The sequence below is a fragment of the Pygoscelis adeliae genome, unplaced genomic scaffold (assembly GCF_000699105.1).
Source record: "Pygoscelis adeliae isolate BGI_AS28 unplaced genomic scaffold, ASM69910v1 Scaffold365, whole genome shotgun sequence".
NCBI lineage: Eukaryota > Metazoa > Chordata > Aves > Sphenisciformes > Spheniscidae > Pygoscelis > Pygoscelis adeliae.
In genome coordinates this window covers 665,108-681,159 of record NW_008824783.1, presented here as the reverse complement: position 1 = coordinate 681,159, position 16,052 = coordinate 665,108, and the positions used below count along the sequence as shown (strand labels likewise).

The window sequence follows — 16,052 nt, the reverse complement described above, 5'->3', positions numbered from 1 at the left end:
TGGAAGGAAGTAACAGGCAGGAGGGGGCAGCGCTCCTTGTAAAATAAAAAACGCTGCACAGGGAGGGCAGGAGACAGGAAAAAATTGACTGCAGGTGAATCAGTCTTAAAAAATAGGACTTGCTCAAAGGCTGTTCAAAGAAGGTAACAGCACGTGTTGCTGTTCCTCTCCCCTCCAAGTAGTGATTTATTTCAATGCGCTGAGAAGATGGGTTTCACGGCTAACAGCCATTATTTCTAATCAATTATAAGATGATGCAGAACAGAGCAGCTGCTCTGCACTTCAGCCATTCTTCACACTTTGAATCACCTACAGGACACAGCAGCAGGTTGGAAGACAAAAAGGTATGTCGGGAAGCAATTCAAATTAAGATGCAACCCTTAAAACTGGAACAAAGCATTTCCTCGCCTCTCCATACATAACAAGCTTTCCAACAGAGCCTGACCGGCTCATTTGATTTGTCTCTGCTACCAGAGAAGCTCAGTTGATGAAATGGCCAACAGCAATTACACAACCTCAAAAAAGCGTAGTTTTTTTGTTTCTTAAAACCTCACAGCAAGTCGCATTGGCCAGGACAACAGCCTGGACAGTTGAGATGTCAGATGCACTGATACACTCCAGCAGCACGTGAAGATACTTATTTACCTGCTTGTTTTGCTTCCACCAGTCACACACAGATGCTGTTGGGTCTTTCATATTCTTTTTTCCTTACTTCCACCTGCCTGGTTGCTTCATGATGTGCTGCCAGAGAGCTGCGCACAGCCAACGACGGCTGAAAGATGCCCTCCAAGTCAGTCAGATGTTTCCTGGAGTAGCCTCCATGCTTTATTCACCCTGACAAGACACTCACCCTGCTTGTGGCTGCTAGTGATGGGGAGCTGGTGACTATCTGCGCTGCATTGCCCTTCCAGGCTTGCTGCCCGAGAAGAAATGAGCAGCGCCGGTGCAGCGCGACCTCGGCCTGACTCAGACCCATCGCAGAGCTGAACAAGAGGAGGAGTGAGTTCCCACTCCAGACATGTGCTGCATGCAGAGACACGGTGCCCACTCCTTTTGTGTTTGAACTACAGGCTCTAATGTCTGTGCATTAATTCTTCTACAGACAAAGAAACCACTGCAAGGAGCTGGGACTAACTGTTGGAATTGCTTTTACACTGGAAAAACAGTGACTGCGAAGCAGTGTTAGCATCTGCTCTGTTATTTTAACAGTAATAAGAACAGACTATGGCATTTTATCATAGGGCACAGGAACACTAGGGGTGGATGGGAGACTCCGCTTGCAAAGTAAAGCAGGATTTCCATGGCCACGGCTGGCCGAGTCCATCTTCAGAGCCACAAATCTCCATATCAGATGTCAGAGAAACCCCTGGGAAGGAGAGCATCCCCTCGGAAGGAGAGCATCCCCTGGCACCAGCAGGACCCCTGTGCTGTGGCTGAGAAATGAGAGGATATTTGTGATATTTAATCAGGTGCCAAAGAAACCCATGTTTTTATTTTCCTTTCTTCTGTCAAGGAAGCAAGCGTAACAAACCCTTTTTCCCCAAAAAGGTAACTCTTGAAGATCTGATCTCGCTGGCAATCCCATCTCTAGGCCCTCCTGATAAATCTGAGCCCCTCTTCCATACATCACCTGCTTGAATATAGATCAGATCAACAGAGATTAAAAATTCCTCCTGTTTAAAGAGACACCTTTTGGTGTCTCTTACGCAAGACGATTTTGATGGTCACGAGTAAAAAACTTCACCATGGCTTGGCCCAGATCGCAGCCAGAAGTATTTGCACAGTGCCTGGCACAACAGACCTTGTCTCTGACAGCAAGCACTTAAAGCAAGGGTGAAAACAACATTTGCTCCTGACAAAACTGAGTTGTCAATGAGCATCGCACACGTTGGACCTGACCAAGAGTGAAAAATTCAATTAGGAGCAATTGAATTGCTCCTAACAGAGCAACGTGAAGCATCAGAGATGCACAAGTTACAGGAGTAACAGAGCTGGAAAGCTTCCGCCGGGGAAGGAAAAGCAGAGGACTCCTTCAATGCAGATTTTCACTGAGAGGTATGAAACAGTGCACTAGAGTAAGAGCGCTTCTGATTCAACTCAGGCTGTGTTTGATAAGCTGCTGCCACAGCTCCGAACACAACGCACACTTACCAGAAGAACATGCAAGCCTAGTGACAAACCTCATCTGAAAAGACTCCAAAATGGGTTCTCCTTCTGCCTTGAAGACTCATTATCGTTCAGTCTCTATCTCCCTCAGCCAGAAGAGTCTTCTTGATGTAAAACCACATTTAGATTCTCCCATAATCACAAGCGACACTCCTTAAAACAATGATGATATATTTGTTTCTCCTAGAGGGCTTTTCTTTCTTCTAACATCTGTGGAGTTAAAGGATCCACCCCAGTCCTGAGATGCTGCTACCTGTTAAGCTAAGTAAGACCAGCCAAGCACGTACGCGTATGAAAAAACATCTTTCAGGGATGCCTCCCGTTAAAAATTGACCACCAGACACAAAAAAAGGAGATCAAGTGCCACCACACCACATTCCAAGTTCCTGCCTACTTTTAGCATGCAGCATGCATGTACATGTGTCAGAGATGTGCTGCAGCAGCGGTCAGGCTTAAGGAGGGAGACGGGGGAGAAAGCAGCTAAATGGGACATTGGAAGCAGCAGCTGGCTGCTGTCGGGCTGAGCCTGCGGCAGGCAACGGCAAGGGACCAGGCAAACAGCAGAGAAGGGACTGGATGCTCCTGAAGACATGGGGATCATTACAGGCAAGTGAGGGGAGAAAGATCTAGGGGACAAAGGGGCGGACACTTAACATCCCACTAGCTCAGGGCACCCCAGCTGCCAGCATTGCTGCTCCAACAATTGCAAAGGCATCCATGGCAGACGTTTCCTCCCTCCCCCTCCGGAGAGGATCCAGCCCAAGGCAGGAGAGGCAACGCAAAGGTGACTACCAGCATCGGGATCATCTCTTGGGAGCTCCACGAGCTCCGTGCCGCAGGGGGGCCTCCCAGACAAGTAGTACTGCTTTACCTTTGGGTGGTCTTCCAGGGCTTAAAAAAAAATATAATTTGATGACATTTTGGTGAGAACCGAACCAGAGTAGCAGTTTTCTGCAACGTGCTGAGTTGTCCCTCACTCCCTACATCAGGGCAGGGTGCTCCCCTCTGCTGTCTGGGTGGTACCGGGCCATTCACATTTTTGGAAGTCTCCCTGGATATTAGGCTTCGTTAACAGGCGTGTCAAGCATCAGAGGAGAGAAACACTGCTTGCTCAACGCACCAGAGTGCAGTGAAGTCTTCTGTCTCCTCACACCTGCGGTTAGAAGTACAGCAGCTTAAAGAGGCTTGGCTGGTCAAAAGCAAGAGCAAAACATAATTTATGGAGGTGAACGCACTAAATTCCGCAGCCCAGAAGGCCAACTGTATCCTGGGCTGCATCAAAAGCAGCGTGGCCAGCAGGGCGAGGGAGGGGATTCTGCCCCTCTACTCTGCTCTGGTGAGACCCCCCCTGCAGTGCTGCGTCCAGCTCTGGAGCCCTCACCATAAGAAAGACACGGACCTGTGGGATCGGGTCCAGAAGAGGGCCACAAAAATGATCAGGGGGATAGAACACCTCTGCTATGAAGAAAGGCTGAGCGAGTTGGGGTTGTTCAGCCTGGAGAAGAGAAGGCTTCGGGGAGACCTTCTTGCAGCCTATCGGTACCTAACAGGGGGCTTATAAAAAAGGTGGCGGCAAACTTTTTAGCAGGGCCTGTTGCGACAGGACCAGGGGGAATGACTTTAAACTAAAGGGGGGTAGCTTTAGACTAGATCTAAGGAAGACATTTTTTTATGCCGGGGTGGTGAAGCACAGGTTGCCCAGAGAGGTGGTGCATGCCCCATCCCTGGAAACGTTCAAGGTCAGGTTGGACGGGGCTCTGAGCCACCTGATCTAGTTGAAGATGTCCCTGCCCACGGCAGGGGGGTTGGACTAGATGACCTCTAGGGGTCCCTTCCAACCCAAACTATTCTATTCTATGATTCTATGAAATTTGACAGTCCAACTTTCCTTCTTTGATGTGTCTCTCACTGGAGCGTGACACAGTGACTGCAATGATTTAGTGTAGGAACTAAGATAAATCCAAGACAATTTCCCCCAAAGCCTTGTGGCTGGAGTGAAGGGTTTTCATTCCAGTTGAGCAGTAAGTGCCAGCCCCTTCAGAAAACACGTCTCCGAGGGCCAGGTGAGCCCTTCTGCCAGGAAACCTCCCAGGGAAGGAGACGGGGCACATCTGAAGATGCTAAATCTGTCTCCTTAAATGCATACGCTCCAAGCTGGTAACTCATGTAATCTTCCTGAGAAGATTGGAAAGGTCCTAAAACATCTCCCCATGGAAAAAGGAGCAGCTCTGCCTGCTCCTTTTGGAGAACATCAACTCCTCCATTTGCGACTGCTTTTGGTGTCCCCCTGCATCACCCTAAGCATCTGTTTTTCAAACCGGTACCAGTGTCTAGATGAGTCGGCAGGCTGGTTGAGGTCACAGTATCAGCAGATGATGCCAGTGAAGACCGTCCAAGTACAGAGCTAATCTGCAACCCTAGGGCTTCGCAAAAGGCAGACGGACACTGCTGAGACAATCTTGATTTCCCCAGCAGCCACATGGGAATAAATTTACATCTTTACATTTTACATCTTTACAACCAAAAGGTCATACAAGCTATATCCAAGGCTTTGCCATCTGTTGCCGATTGATTTAATAAGAAACAATACCATAAATTGGCTTTCCACTGATGAGGGAACACTCAAAGCCAACAGAACTAGACCGCTCAGCCATAGGAGGACAACTTCATGAACCCAATACCAGGCAGGCACTGTTCAAACTTCTGCATCTGTGACCTCAGTTTTCCATTTGAGATTCTGCTGTGGCAAACTTCAGTTTATTTAGAAAGGATTGTGTTCCTCACTCCCTTACCATCTTCTCTTTCCTTCAACACTTCTATCCACAGGTCTGTTAACGTGAATATTCAGTCCCACCTCTGCTGTGCCACTTGGGTATCTGCAGACCACAGGTTGAAAACCAGAAAGCCAAATTAAAATGATAACTGATTGGCCCTACTGACTTGTGGAAGTTCACTCACCACGTTTAGTACGTTCAGTTTTCACGTTGTCCACTTTTAACACAAACACAAATCCAAGCTACCACTCTCGGTTTGGTTTCCTTTCCTTTTCAGGCAAATTAGGGGCTCTGTGATGCTGCCCATAGATCTACTATTTTCCAGCTGTTAGTCATTCAAACCCATTGGCCAATTTTGACCAAATTTGACCAAGGCAGAGACCTCAAATGCTGGTATTTTGGCTAAGGAGAACTCAGCTCCCATCCCTCTGAGAGGTTTCAGTCTATGAGCACTGGTTTGGTAGCACCAAACCAGTAAAACTGGTAGGAGTGTGGGAGGGTGCTGTGCTCCCTGTGTCCCCGGGGAGCGGGTAAGAAATGACATGTTCTGGGGGATGTCCAAACAGGGGGAGGGAGCTGGGGTAGATAGTGGGGCAGGGGCGTGTAGGGGACACAGGATGCAAGTCCATAGGAATCCAGCTTCACTGGTTCTGCTACGCAAGGAGCAAGTTTGCTCATAAGCATAATTTGACCTTCCCTTCATAAGCAAGAGTTTTGGTCAAACCTGAGATGAAAGATGGAGAGAGACTTTTTACCAAGGCCTGTAGGGACGGGACAAGGGGCAGTGTTTTTAAACTGAAAGAGGGTAGGTTTAGCTTGGACATTAGGAAGAAATTCTTCACGATGAGGATGGTGAGACACTGGAATAGGTTGCCCAGAGAAGTTGTGGATGCCCCATGACTGGAAGTGTTCAAGGTCAGCTTGGACAGGGCTTTGAGCAACCTGATGTAGTGGAAGGTGTCCCAGCCCACAGCAGGGGGGCTGGACTAGATCTTTGAAGGTCCCTTCCAACCCAAACTGTTCTGTGATTCTACGATGGAAGGAGATTCTCTCTCCGACCAGCAGACACCCCTGAACCTCGCACTGTACCAACCCCATCCTTCAGCTAACCCAGGACTGGCACAAACACGAGTCGGCATCGTGGAGGCTGCCGGGCAGAGCCCTGCCCGCTGTTACTCACCAGCTGGATGGCTATCATTAATACCGTCTTCAAAGTGAACGTCCTATCACAGAGGTCAAATAAATCTTCCAAGCTAGGACCAAGCAGCTCTAGTACCATGGCATTGTACTTTCCACATGGTCCGAAGTAATACACCTGGGGAAGCCCTTCAGCTGGAAGAATATGAAAAGAATTGAAATCAGTCAACGGGACAACATTAATACCCTTCCTCCTGCATGTAAATCTTTCACTGGGCAGAACCTTTATTTTTACCTCTCGAGTGTCCTTTCTGTTTGATCTTGCCCAGCAAGCAAATAAGTTTCAGCATGCACTGTGAATGAACCGAAGGCCAAATCAGTGCAGGCTTTGCTCAGCTATCCCCTTGAATAGACAAATGGATTGCAAAACAATAACACGACCACATGAAAGCGTCTAGCTTTGGCAGCTTCAACACTTGGACCTATGGAACAAGACACGGAGTTCCCTACGCTGCACTAAACACCAGGCAGATTACAACCCCAAAAGTGGGCTGGCACTCGTCTGAGCAGTTAGGAGGATGAGAGCCCTTGCAGAAAATGAGGCATGTCCAAAAAAACGGTCTGCTTTTTCAACCGAGATAATACATAGCCATCGTTTTTCAGCACAACCTTACACAAAGTTTACTCTTATTATACTCATGAGAAAGGGAAGAAAAAAGTTTTCCTTTAAAAAAGAGCAAAGATTTAAATTCTGACCCATCACCATGTAAAAATAAGCAATCATAGTCATTAAGCATATGTGCAAACCATTTTGCTGTTAAGTCGCACACAAAAGTCTCAACACTCAACTGGTAGGAGCCAGAGCCTACCCTTCCCACCTAACAGCTCAGCAACAGATTTCTCAGCAAGAGTACGCAATATTTATACTCAGCTGACAGTGGCTTTTTGCGTGGATTAGCTTTCTGAAATGCACCAGAGAAGGGAAAAAAAAACAGCCTCGGTGTCTGAACACTCGCTGTGCCACACAGCGCTCCTTGAATTACGTTTTAGTCAAAAAGAAAAATCAGACCAGCCCATACAGGGAGGAATTCAGTGCAGGGCTAACTGCAAATTTTTCTAATCAGCATCTAGCACAGGCGCTCGGCGTCCCGGCATCAGCATCAAGCTGTGTAACACTTTTTTAAAAAAAGAGATTTCCAGTCTACATCTCATAAGCAGTTCCAAAACACAGTGGAAGGGTTTTTGTTTTGAAATATGGGGGTTTCTCCTATGTCAAAACAACATCTTTGCTTGAATAGATGAAGGTATGATGTCCTGCTATGCAATGTAAAGGCTCAGTACGGGGAGCACTACTATATATGCAGTCTGTTTTCACACAGTTGCACAGAGGTCCGTAAATTGTATAGCATGGGACCTCAAAGGACGGCGATTATAAATTTTATGGCATGTTTTAAGTAAATACGTATGCATACCTATATTTACATAAGAGATCAATATTAAAGGTAGCAAAAAAAACTCACTAATTGTCAAGACACCAGAATTAAATTGCGTGTGTAACTGCACGGTTTTGTATCTGCTCCGTGGCGTGCTCAGGCAGCCTAGCCCAGCACAGGTGAAGGCAGTAAAACAGGGAAACACTAAGGCTGGAGCGTGTCAGCAACATAATAAATTTACATCCTACTACAGATTTAGGAAAGCCTCGTTAATCTGCCCAGCGGCACTCATCAACTTGCCAACAATACAATAAATGCGGCGCTGAGATTACTAAAGCTTAAATATTACAGAACTTATGCTCCCATGTATTACTCAAAAAGAAAGAACAAAATGCAGCCTGACAAAGATTACTGTAGGATGGTTTTAATCTCGTTAACTCACATGCTTGGGGAATCATATTAGGTATCAGACATCAGGATGCATTAATGAGGTATTACAGAGTATTGCAGAAATTCCCAGTCTAACCGGAGTTTTACATCCTTTGTAAAACATGTACCCAACCTGGTCTTGGGAGGCTACTGTTCCTAACAGAGCTTCACGTATTAACAGCAATACAGTCCTCTAAGAAAACAGGATGGTTTGATGCAGAAGCAATTCAGGAAGCCAAACAATGACGGGATGTGATCCAGGCAGCTCCAACACATTTTCAAATATCCCCAAATCAACATAAATGATAATTTAATGCCATCAGCTTAGTGCTGAAGGCTTGAATAATTGCAATAGCTCTTGAAGTAACTCATGGTGGGCCGTTGAGTTTTCAGTAAAATCTGATGAGGACTTACCTACATAATTACCTCTAATACCAAGATCATCATCTTTACTTTTTGGAGAATAATAGAAGAATAATAGAGAATAATAGGAGAGAATAACAGAATATTCTATGAAAAGTTTAAAACTGAGACCATTATAAATTCAAGATATATATACAGTGAGTACTTCTACCACAATTTCTACATCAGGATAACAGTCTTGAAAAGTGCAAATCAGGAAGGAAACCACTCGGATTAGGAGTGTGCTAATTAAGGTATACGGGAGAATAAAACTGCAGAAAGGCTTTTAAGGAAGGCAAAGAATCCCGTTCCCAGAGCAAGGGGAAAGGAGTACATTTACAGCCTTACTTGGTAAAGAGAGAGCATTGCAATTAAAATTAAATTCCTACTGGGCATAGGAACTAGGAAGATAAATTGCAGCAAGACACAAAAGATGGGGATTTCATGTAGGGAAGGAAGCAACGCAACTATTTAGTGCTCTCTGGGGTCCCAACTCCTTCAGTTAGCTTTACCCACTCAAAGCCTTACGAGCCAAGAGCTTGGAGTACCCTTCTCAGCTTTAAACCTCAGGAAGGCTCTGCTCTTGCTGGGAGCTCCTACAAGGTGAAGCCGTAGTGAAGAACGTTAAAAAAAGCATCCTAAGTGCCAGCCTACAGAAGACATTATTAGTTTCAGGCATATTTTTAGGGTTCGATTTTTCTCTGAGGGTTTTCAGCAGCAACGCTGCCAGCTCTGCAGTCAAGAACTTACCCACTGGCTTTGCTAGAATAAAAATGCTGTAACATATATCTAATTTTCAGACCCAGGCTGCATCGCTCACGTATCCTGGACCCAAAGGAGCATCGCTGACAAGCCCTGTGGGGCCTCCCAGTCCAACACAGGGCTCCTCAGCTCCACACTAGTTACTGAAATAAAGTTATGAGGGACACGAGGTAAGGCACCCTCAGCTCACTCAAACACAAGTCAACGTTTAGCATCTTTTTAGGAAGGGGCAAAGCTCGAAAGAGAAGTTGTAAGCTTGATGTAAATATTAAAGGGTGCCTGTTGCTTGCAGGATCCAAGCAGGCAGATGAGGCTAGATGATTTCAGGGTGGTTCTCTGCAAACTTGAGATACAGGCATCTCTGGACCCACTCTTCTTATGAACAGTAAAAAGGGGCAGCCTAAGAAAATCTGCATAAAATTTTATTTAATCACAGCCCATCTGCATAATTCATGATGTAGCTTGGCTCTATTTCAGCAGCAAGCAGCGTGTCCTGGTGCCACCGAGTCCATTGCCATGGTGAACCACAGGAACTCCACAAATATCACCAGTAGATCTGTAAATACTTAAGAAGGACGTTGCCAACGTAAGAGACTGATTGAGGAAAAAGTATCTTTTGTCTGGGCTGTTGAACTTGAGGTTTTTAATGGTGAGCAATGGTGTCAGCAGGACTGAAAAGGTCAAACAAAGCCACGGTGCTGTGAAGCAGTCTGTCCTAGATGAGCATTTCTGGATTCAAAGAGTGCAGGATGAAAAGCCATAGGCAGAGCAGAGGACTCATCTTGAGGATTCAAAGCTACAACTCGTGTTTGAAATACAAACCATTAATGCAATTAATATACGAAATCACATCTAAACAAGGAATTGCTCCATGGCATTAAACAAGAACAACACATTAAGGGAAGAAAATCCAGGCACGACACGTGCAGGTTCTCCTTTGGAGAAAAAGCAGCCTATTATAGTGGAGGCTGCTGCAAGCAGAAATCATCTGAATTTGCTTAACAGCTTCGGTCTTGCTGCTGAGTGATTTGGCTTGACTACATCAAAAAGGCCCCGCTCCATCCTTGCTCTCGTGGAAGGTTTATCACCCCAATAAACACAGACTGATCACTGCACTGGAATCCACAGGCAAATTCTGCTATTTCAGCAGTGCGATGTCTTGGAAAAAATTCAAGCTGAGCACAGCAAAAACCTAGCATAGCATTTCGGAGATTAAAGCATCGTGGCTGGAACGAGAGCAAATGCAGACATCAAAGCCGAAAACTCAGCTTTGCTTCCACCACACTCCCGAGCAGCCACACGACTCTGGCCTCAGGTTTCCTGAGATGCTAAAACTGCATCCTGCAGGCTGCCACCAAAAGGGACCGTCCCATCCTCACTCCATCCTCACCCGTCTCACCACCTCCCCGTGCCCACCTGGCTGAGCAGTAAGTCGGATCAACCCCAAAAAAACTTGGTGTTTGCCTGAGCTTGAACGCAAGAATGGGAACAGTAACAAAAAGCAGGATCACTGCTCTTGGAGAGAGCTTCATTTGATCTGGATTAACACCAGGGAACTACACTTTTCAGCAAATTTCCATTACAAGATCAAGCATCCTGGCTGATTCAAGTAGTGCTGTCTTGCTGCCACATGCTTTATGGCATGACTAACGGCCCTAATAACTCGTCAGACATCTAGCATACTCCAGCAAGCCACGTTAGTCCAGGCATCAGACGTACAAGTCATACAGACAGTCCAAAGCCATTTCCAGGACCAGTTATGAAATGGCGACTGGCAGAGAGATGCCAATCAAAGGTTATGCCCAAGGGAAATCTGATTTTGCAGCATCTGCCCCACGTGGAAGGCACGGAAAGCAGAAACCATCTGCTGTGGCGGAGAATATGACTGATGCTCTGTATATGAGCATCACGAGAGGCTATGAATAAACCTCGTGCAACGGCGAGCAGCCCAAAATACACCTGAGAAGAGACGAGGTAGCAAGTGCAGGAAGCTACACACGGAACCTACATCAGTGGAGGCACAAAAGCCAAGTCCCCATACATCAAATCGCCAGGAGACAACCGCAACTTGTGAAAAGTGAACAATACTGGTAGCTTCTGAATCACCAATTTTTTTTTTTTGCTTGCATGGGAAATTGGTTTCCACTGCCCTTAGATGTGGTGTGGCCAAATAAAGAGAAGCTGACAACTTCAATTTCAAGAAGAATTACAGAAGAATTTCATAACCTCTCTTCATGCAGGCTTCAAAGCTGAGCTCTGTTGCAGAGGGGAGACACTCCTGAGGAACCTCAAATTAGATACCCAAAGGCTGAGGGAGGGAGAAGCAATCCAACGTCAAACAAACGGCTGATGCTCGATGCAAAAACACACTCTACGTGAGCAGCAAGAGCTATTCTTCATAGAAATGGATGCAGAGACACGACAGCAGCATTAGTGCACAAAAAGTTCTGCGCGATTTTAAAGCGGCACCGATGAATGGGACGTAGATTGTCACAAAATTCTCATTCAGAGCAGAAAGTTTATTTTTACAAATCACAGAACACAAAATTACACGATAAACAGCATAAATAGCAACTCTGCGAGAGCTGAACATCTATAGCTAAAATTAAACATGTTCCAAACAAATTAAACAAATTGCTTTAGAGTAGTCAACCCATTTAAGCTGATTACACTAATGAGGATCTACCCTTCTCTTAATTTTCAAATCAGAATAAAATCCTGGCTGAAACAGAAGCTTTGCTATCAGCGTCGACTGGGCCAAGATCTCATCTTTTAACCTCTTAAAACACGCCCTTAACACACCTCTTAAAACATTTAAACACGGTGGGTTTAAATCTACCCAAATACGTTGGTTAACGGGTTACGTCTATGAGCTGGAATTACAAAGTCTCGTTCTGACCTTCAGGTTTCTGAATAATCTGCCTCAAAAATAGAAAGAGGGGAGAAAGTTAAGATAGGCTTGTTACTTGGAATAAAGTTAGCCTAAAGGTCTCTCAAATATTTGATTGCATACATTTCAGAGATGTCTTATTTCAAAGCAGGACCACGAAAGCTTTTCAGTACAGCCCTTCACCTTCAGTCGTAACTGGAGGAGTTTGGGGAAGGACAGAGATTTTGGGTGATTGAGAATATTTTCATGTATTTGTTATAAGAGAACACCCAGCAGTTGAGATGCAAAGGAAAATGAGCAGAAAATGCAGTTTCTGGCTCTAGCACCAACTCACTTGCAGCTGCGTTGCAGGTAGAAAAGGGGGTGATGGCACAGGGTCCGCCACAATCTTGCCAATCGCTCCAAGACTTTACAAACCTTGAACTGGCATCAGATTAGGGAAACAACCTAAAAATAGTAAGCTGATCCAACACACACACAAAAACATCAACGTAGAGAAGTGGGGCTAGAGCACAGCTGTGACTCAGCAGTGACTACAGTCAGAGGACGGGGTAGGGACTGCGGCAGCTCCCTTCCCACCGCCCTGATGCAGATCACAGAGACGACCAACCTGCTTGGGAATCACGAGTGTTTTCAGCCCACCTTGTGACTGTGAAGCTCCTGGATAATTTCCTCGCTCTCCTGAGCTTTGATACTCTGGTTTCAGAACCCACGATTTACCTTTAGTTCTCTCCCACTCATCTGAACAGGGTGAAGAGCAACCGGACCTGTCCAGAGCATCTGGCAGCATCCCACCGTCTCCTGCCTGCTTCCCCACAATGCTGCCTGGGAAGCAGCTGGGTCGCCGTTGGCTTTGGCTCCTCTGGGAGAAGGGGCACTCAGCAAAGCATCGCTTAGTAAGAACCAGTCCCAGCTGCTCCTCTCCCTTGCCCAAAGCCCAGCAAGGAAAGCAGCAGAGAGGGCTGCCGCAGTAGCCACCTCCTCAAACCTCGACTGGCCGTTGTGCTGGCTTTCTCTGCTCCCAGCCCCATTTATTCTAGATACCTCCTCTGTAACTGCTCACCCTATTCCAGATGGCATCTCAGCAGCCCTTCTACAGCGTCATTACGAGCTCCTCTTATTCACGCTCCCCCCCAAACATCCTCCTGCTCTGTTTGCTCCAACTTCTGCCAGACACTCGGCTCTCTGCTGCCAGCTTTTCACAACATCTTTTTCCTGCTTCGGTTGGGCAATGAATCATCTCCCTTCTAGCAAATGCTAAATGCTCCAGCGTCACTGCCCAGCAGGAGTAGCTGTGGCAGGACTTTCCGCTTAAGCCCGTCAGCGGGCGAGAAGGGTGCAGAGCTGCTGCCGAGAGGGAGGAGAGGCAGAGCAAGGCGCTTCCCCTGCCCTTGGACGTGGAAGAAGCACAGCTCAAACACTCTCTGAACCCAAGAGGTACTTGGAAATAAAGCAAGGGAGAACGTCACAACTTGGATCAATACCTTCTCCCCTGATGACCGCAGAGCAAGCCGAGCTTTTAATGGGAAGAGATGACACTCGGCACGCAACGGTACAACAGTTGTGTACAAGCCATGAGTAGAGAGCGCTACTCTCATCTCCAAGGAGTCTGCAAGTAAAGCGTGGCTTCCACGCAGCCTCCAAGACTCCAGCTTCACTCCAGAAACCAGCATATTTTGTGCATCTTCTTAGGACATGCAGGATGTATTATTGAATCCCTGCTGTGTTTTGAGTAGCTTGTTAGTATTTGAATCTACAAAAAAAACGCACGGGGAAAAGGAACAGAAGAAAAACAGAGATGGGAAGGACAGAAGGAAGAACATATTTGTTCTTGCTGCTGGTAAAAATCCAAACGATTTGATTTTTACTTCAGTTGCAGAAAAACAATTTTCACCATCGTTGTGTTATTAAAACGGGGTGGCATTTCATTTTCCTTGAGTTGTACAAGCTGGTTTCCTGATACCATGGCTCGACTCTATTAAACAACTCTTCACATACACAAAGAAAGAAGCAGTTTCAGAGAAGGTACCAAAAGGACGTTCACATTTGTATTCATAAAAATAAAAAAAAGATTGGGAGGAGAATCAGCCCTAGCTGGAAAGGCTAAGCTGCAGGAAGACTTTCAAAATCTGGGAAATTTACCCAGAAACACCCATTCGCAGGCCGTTTTTTAGCTGTAGCGAGTAAACTACAGTCAAGTGAAATTGTTTCAATTTTTGACAAAGACAAAAGAATAAAGCACAACATAATAAATTGCTTTTCTGGCAGGTTTCGGGAGACTGAATTCACATTTCTAGGGCTCAAGGGAAATGAATGCACTCAAATCTCCACACTACCGTTGCATTTTATATCAATATACCCTTTGCAACAATCTCTCATTCCAGTGACGACGGCAGCTAGCACATACGACAACACCTTAAGAGAAGGATCAAAACAGTATGTAATTTTAGAAGAGTTATTTTAAACCACACCAGAAAGTTCTAGCTTAAGTTCTAGCTTATTTATCTACACTTTTCCCACACACCTGCGACACAAGGACAGGGATGGAAGAAAATATCAAAAGGTTTCGTTTCACATAATTATTCCTGCTTTGCTTTCTGGGTTTCTTTGTGCACTCAGCGGAGCCCGTGTTTTTGCTGAAAGGCGTGAGAAGCTGCAGTGCTGCAGTTTTTTTTAACTTCTTGCGGGTTAAGTGAGGGGTTACAGCAGCCTCCTGAAGGCAATGGGATTTGCCCAAAAAGCTCTCGTGTAATTAAAATACAGCCACATCGTCAACCAGCTCCCCAGGCTGCTTTGCTGCTTTTCTACCTCCAAGCTTGGCTTCACGGTTTGAAGGTGTATGTCACTCTGCACATCGGCTCCACGCTGTTCAACCAGCCAGGCGCTATCGGCAGCCTTCGCAGCGGGGATCACGGCTCCCGCGTGACGGATCTAGCAGAAAGATGTGGCCTCCTGCTGCGCTGCAGGTCACCGCACCGGGTGAGTTTTGCTGGTCAGTGCAAAGCCAGATCACACCTGCGATGGCCGACGCGGTTCTGCTGGCAAATACCAAAGAGAGATTGTTTCCTGTTTGGTTTTCCTTGGCTGTGCAGTTCTCGCATTGGGTCAGCTCTGCCTGCTGAAAGGGAATTAAGTAGCAGGTTTTGGCTTCTACGGTTTAACCAGGTAACAGAGAAGTTGAGATGACTAAGGGTATGCTCTGTGACTGCATTTTTTTCCTTTGAGAACAAGTTATGCATGTTAATTACATTACAGGTTTAATCTACAGGAAGCTTAACAAAAATCAACAACAGAACAACTCGGTTGCAAGAGAGCGCTCAGCAGCACACAAATTTAACTCCAGAAGCACCGCCAAGGAAGAGGCTACTTCTTGGCAGACAAAAAATGCTAAGAAAGCAGCAATAATAAAAGACTTCTGCTGAATTGCCCCTCTGCTGTCCAGAGAAACATTTTGATTTGATCACACCAGGTCCCAGGTGGCCCCTGCCCTTCATCAGCTCATCTCCATTGGAGACTGTCGGCTGGAGGCAGAGCTCTTACCGGCTCCCTACTTCCTCCCCATCCACACGCCAAAAATCTATAGCGCGAGTTAAGTGATACTTTAAGCTTACGGTGTGCCGGCCAGCTGCAAAATAGGGTGAAACTGCTGTAATGATAATGCGGAGGGAATTTGACAGCTTGAATTACAGCTCAGCTGCAACCCACGTCTCTATGCAGTGACCAGGAGTCGTTCTAGCCAGGACGGCACAGTGACAGAAGGCAAAACTGGCACATACAGGAGGTATTCGTCATTGATCCAACGGCATCTGGGTCTTGGATGACAGATCAGACTGGTCCAATTCAGCTGGATAAAGCAGACAACGGTATCAGACACAAGGGTAGCAGCCCCTGCTTTGGGTGCTCAGGAGTGAGATGATGCTCGGGCAACTGAAGCTGGCCAGCTTCTGCACGCCAGACCATGGTGGGACAATCCGGGCGTCATTTCTGGCAGCACAACCCTACGTGCCATCCCCCAGCTGCCCTGAGACCTGCTTGCAAAGCTGTGGGTGCAGCTCAGCC

At 46.4% G+C, this 16,052-nt stretch overlaps 1 protein-coding gene across 1 annotated transcript in view; it reads right to left on the bottom strand.

The window, feature by feature from the left end:
* The window catches only part of CSNK1G1 (casein kinase 1, gamma 1), a 91,522-nt gene that overhangs the window by 23,704 nt on the left and 51,766 nt on the right, over positions 1 to 16,052 (bottom strand). The window contains exon 5 of the mRNA XM_009323852.1: positions 6,121 to 6,272. Within this exon, the coding sequence (XP_009322127.1) occupies positions 6,121 to 6,272 (152 nt within the window). The remainder of the gene's footprint in view (positions 1 to 6,120; positions 6,273 to 16,052) is intronic.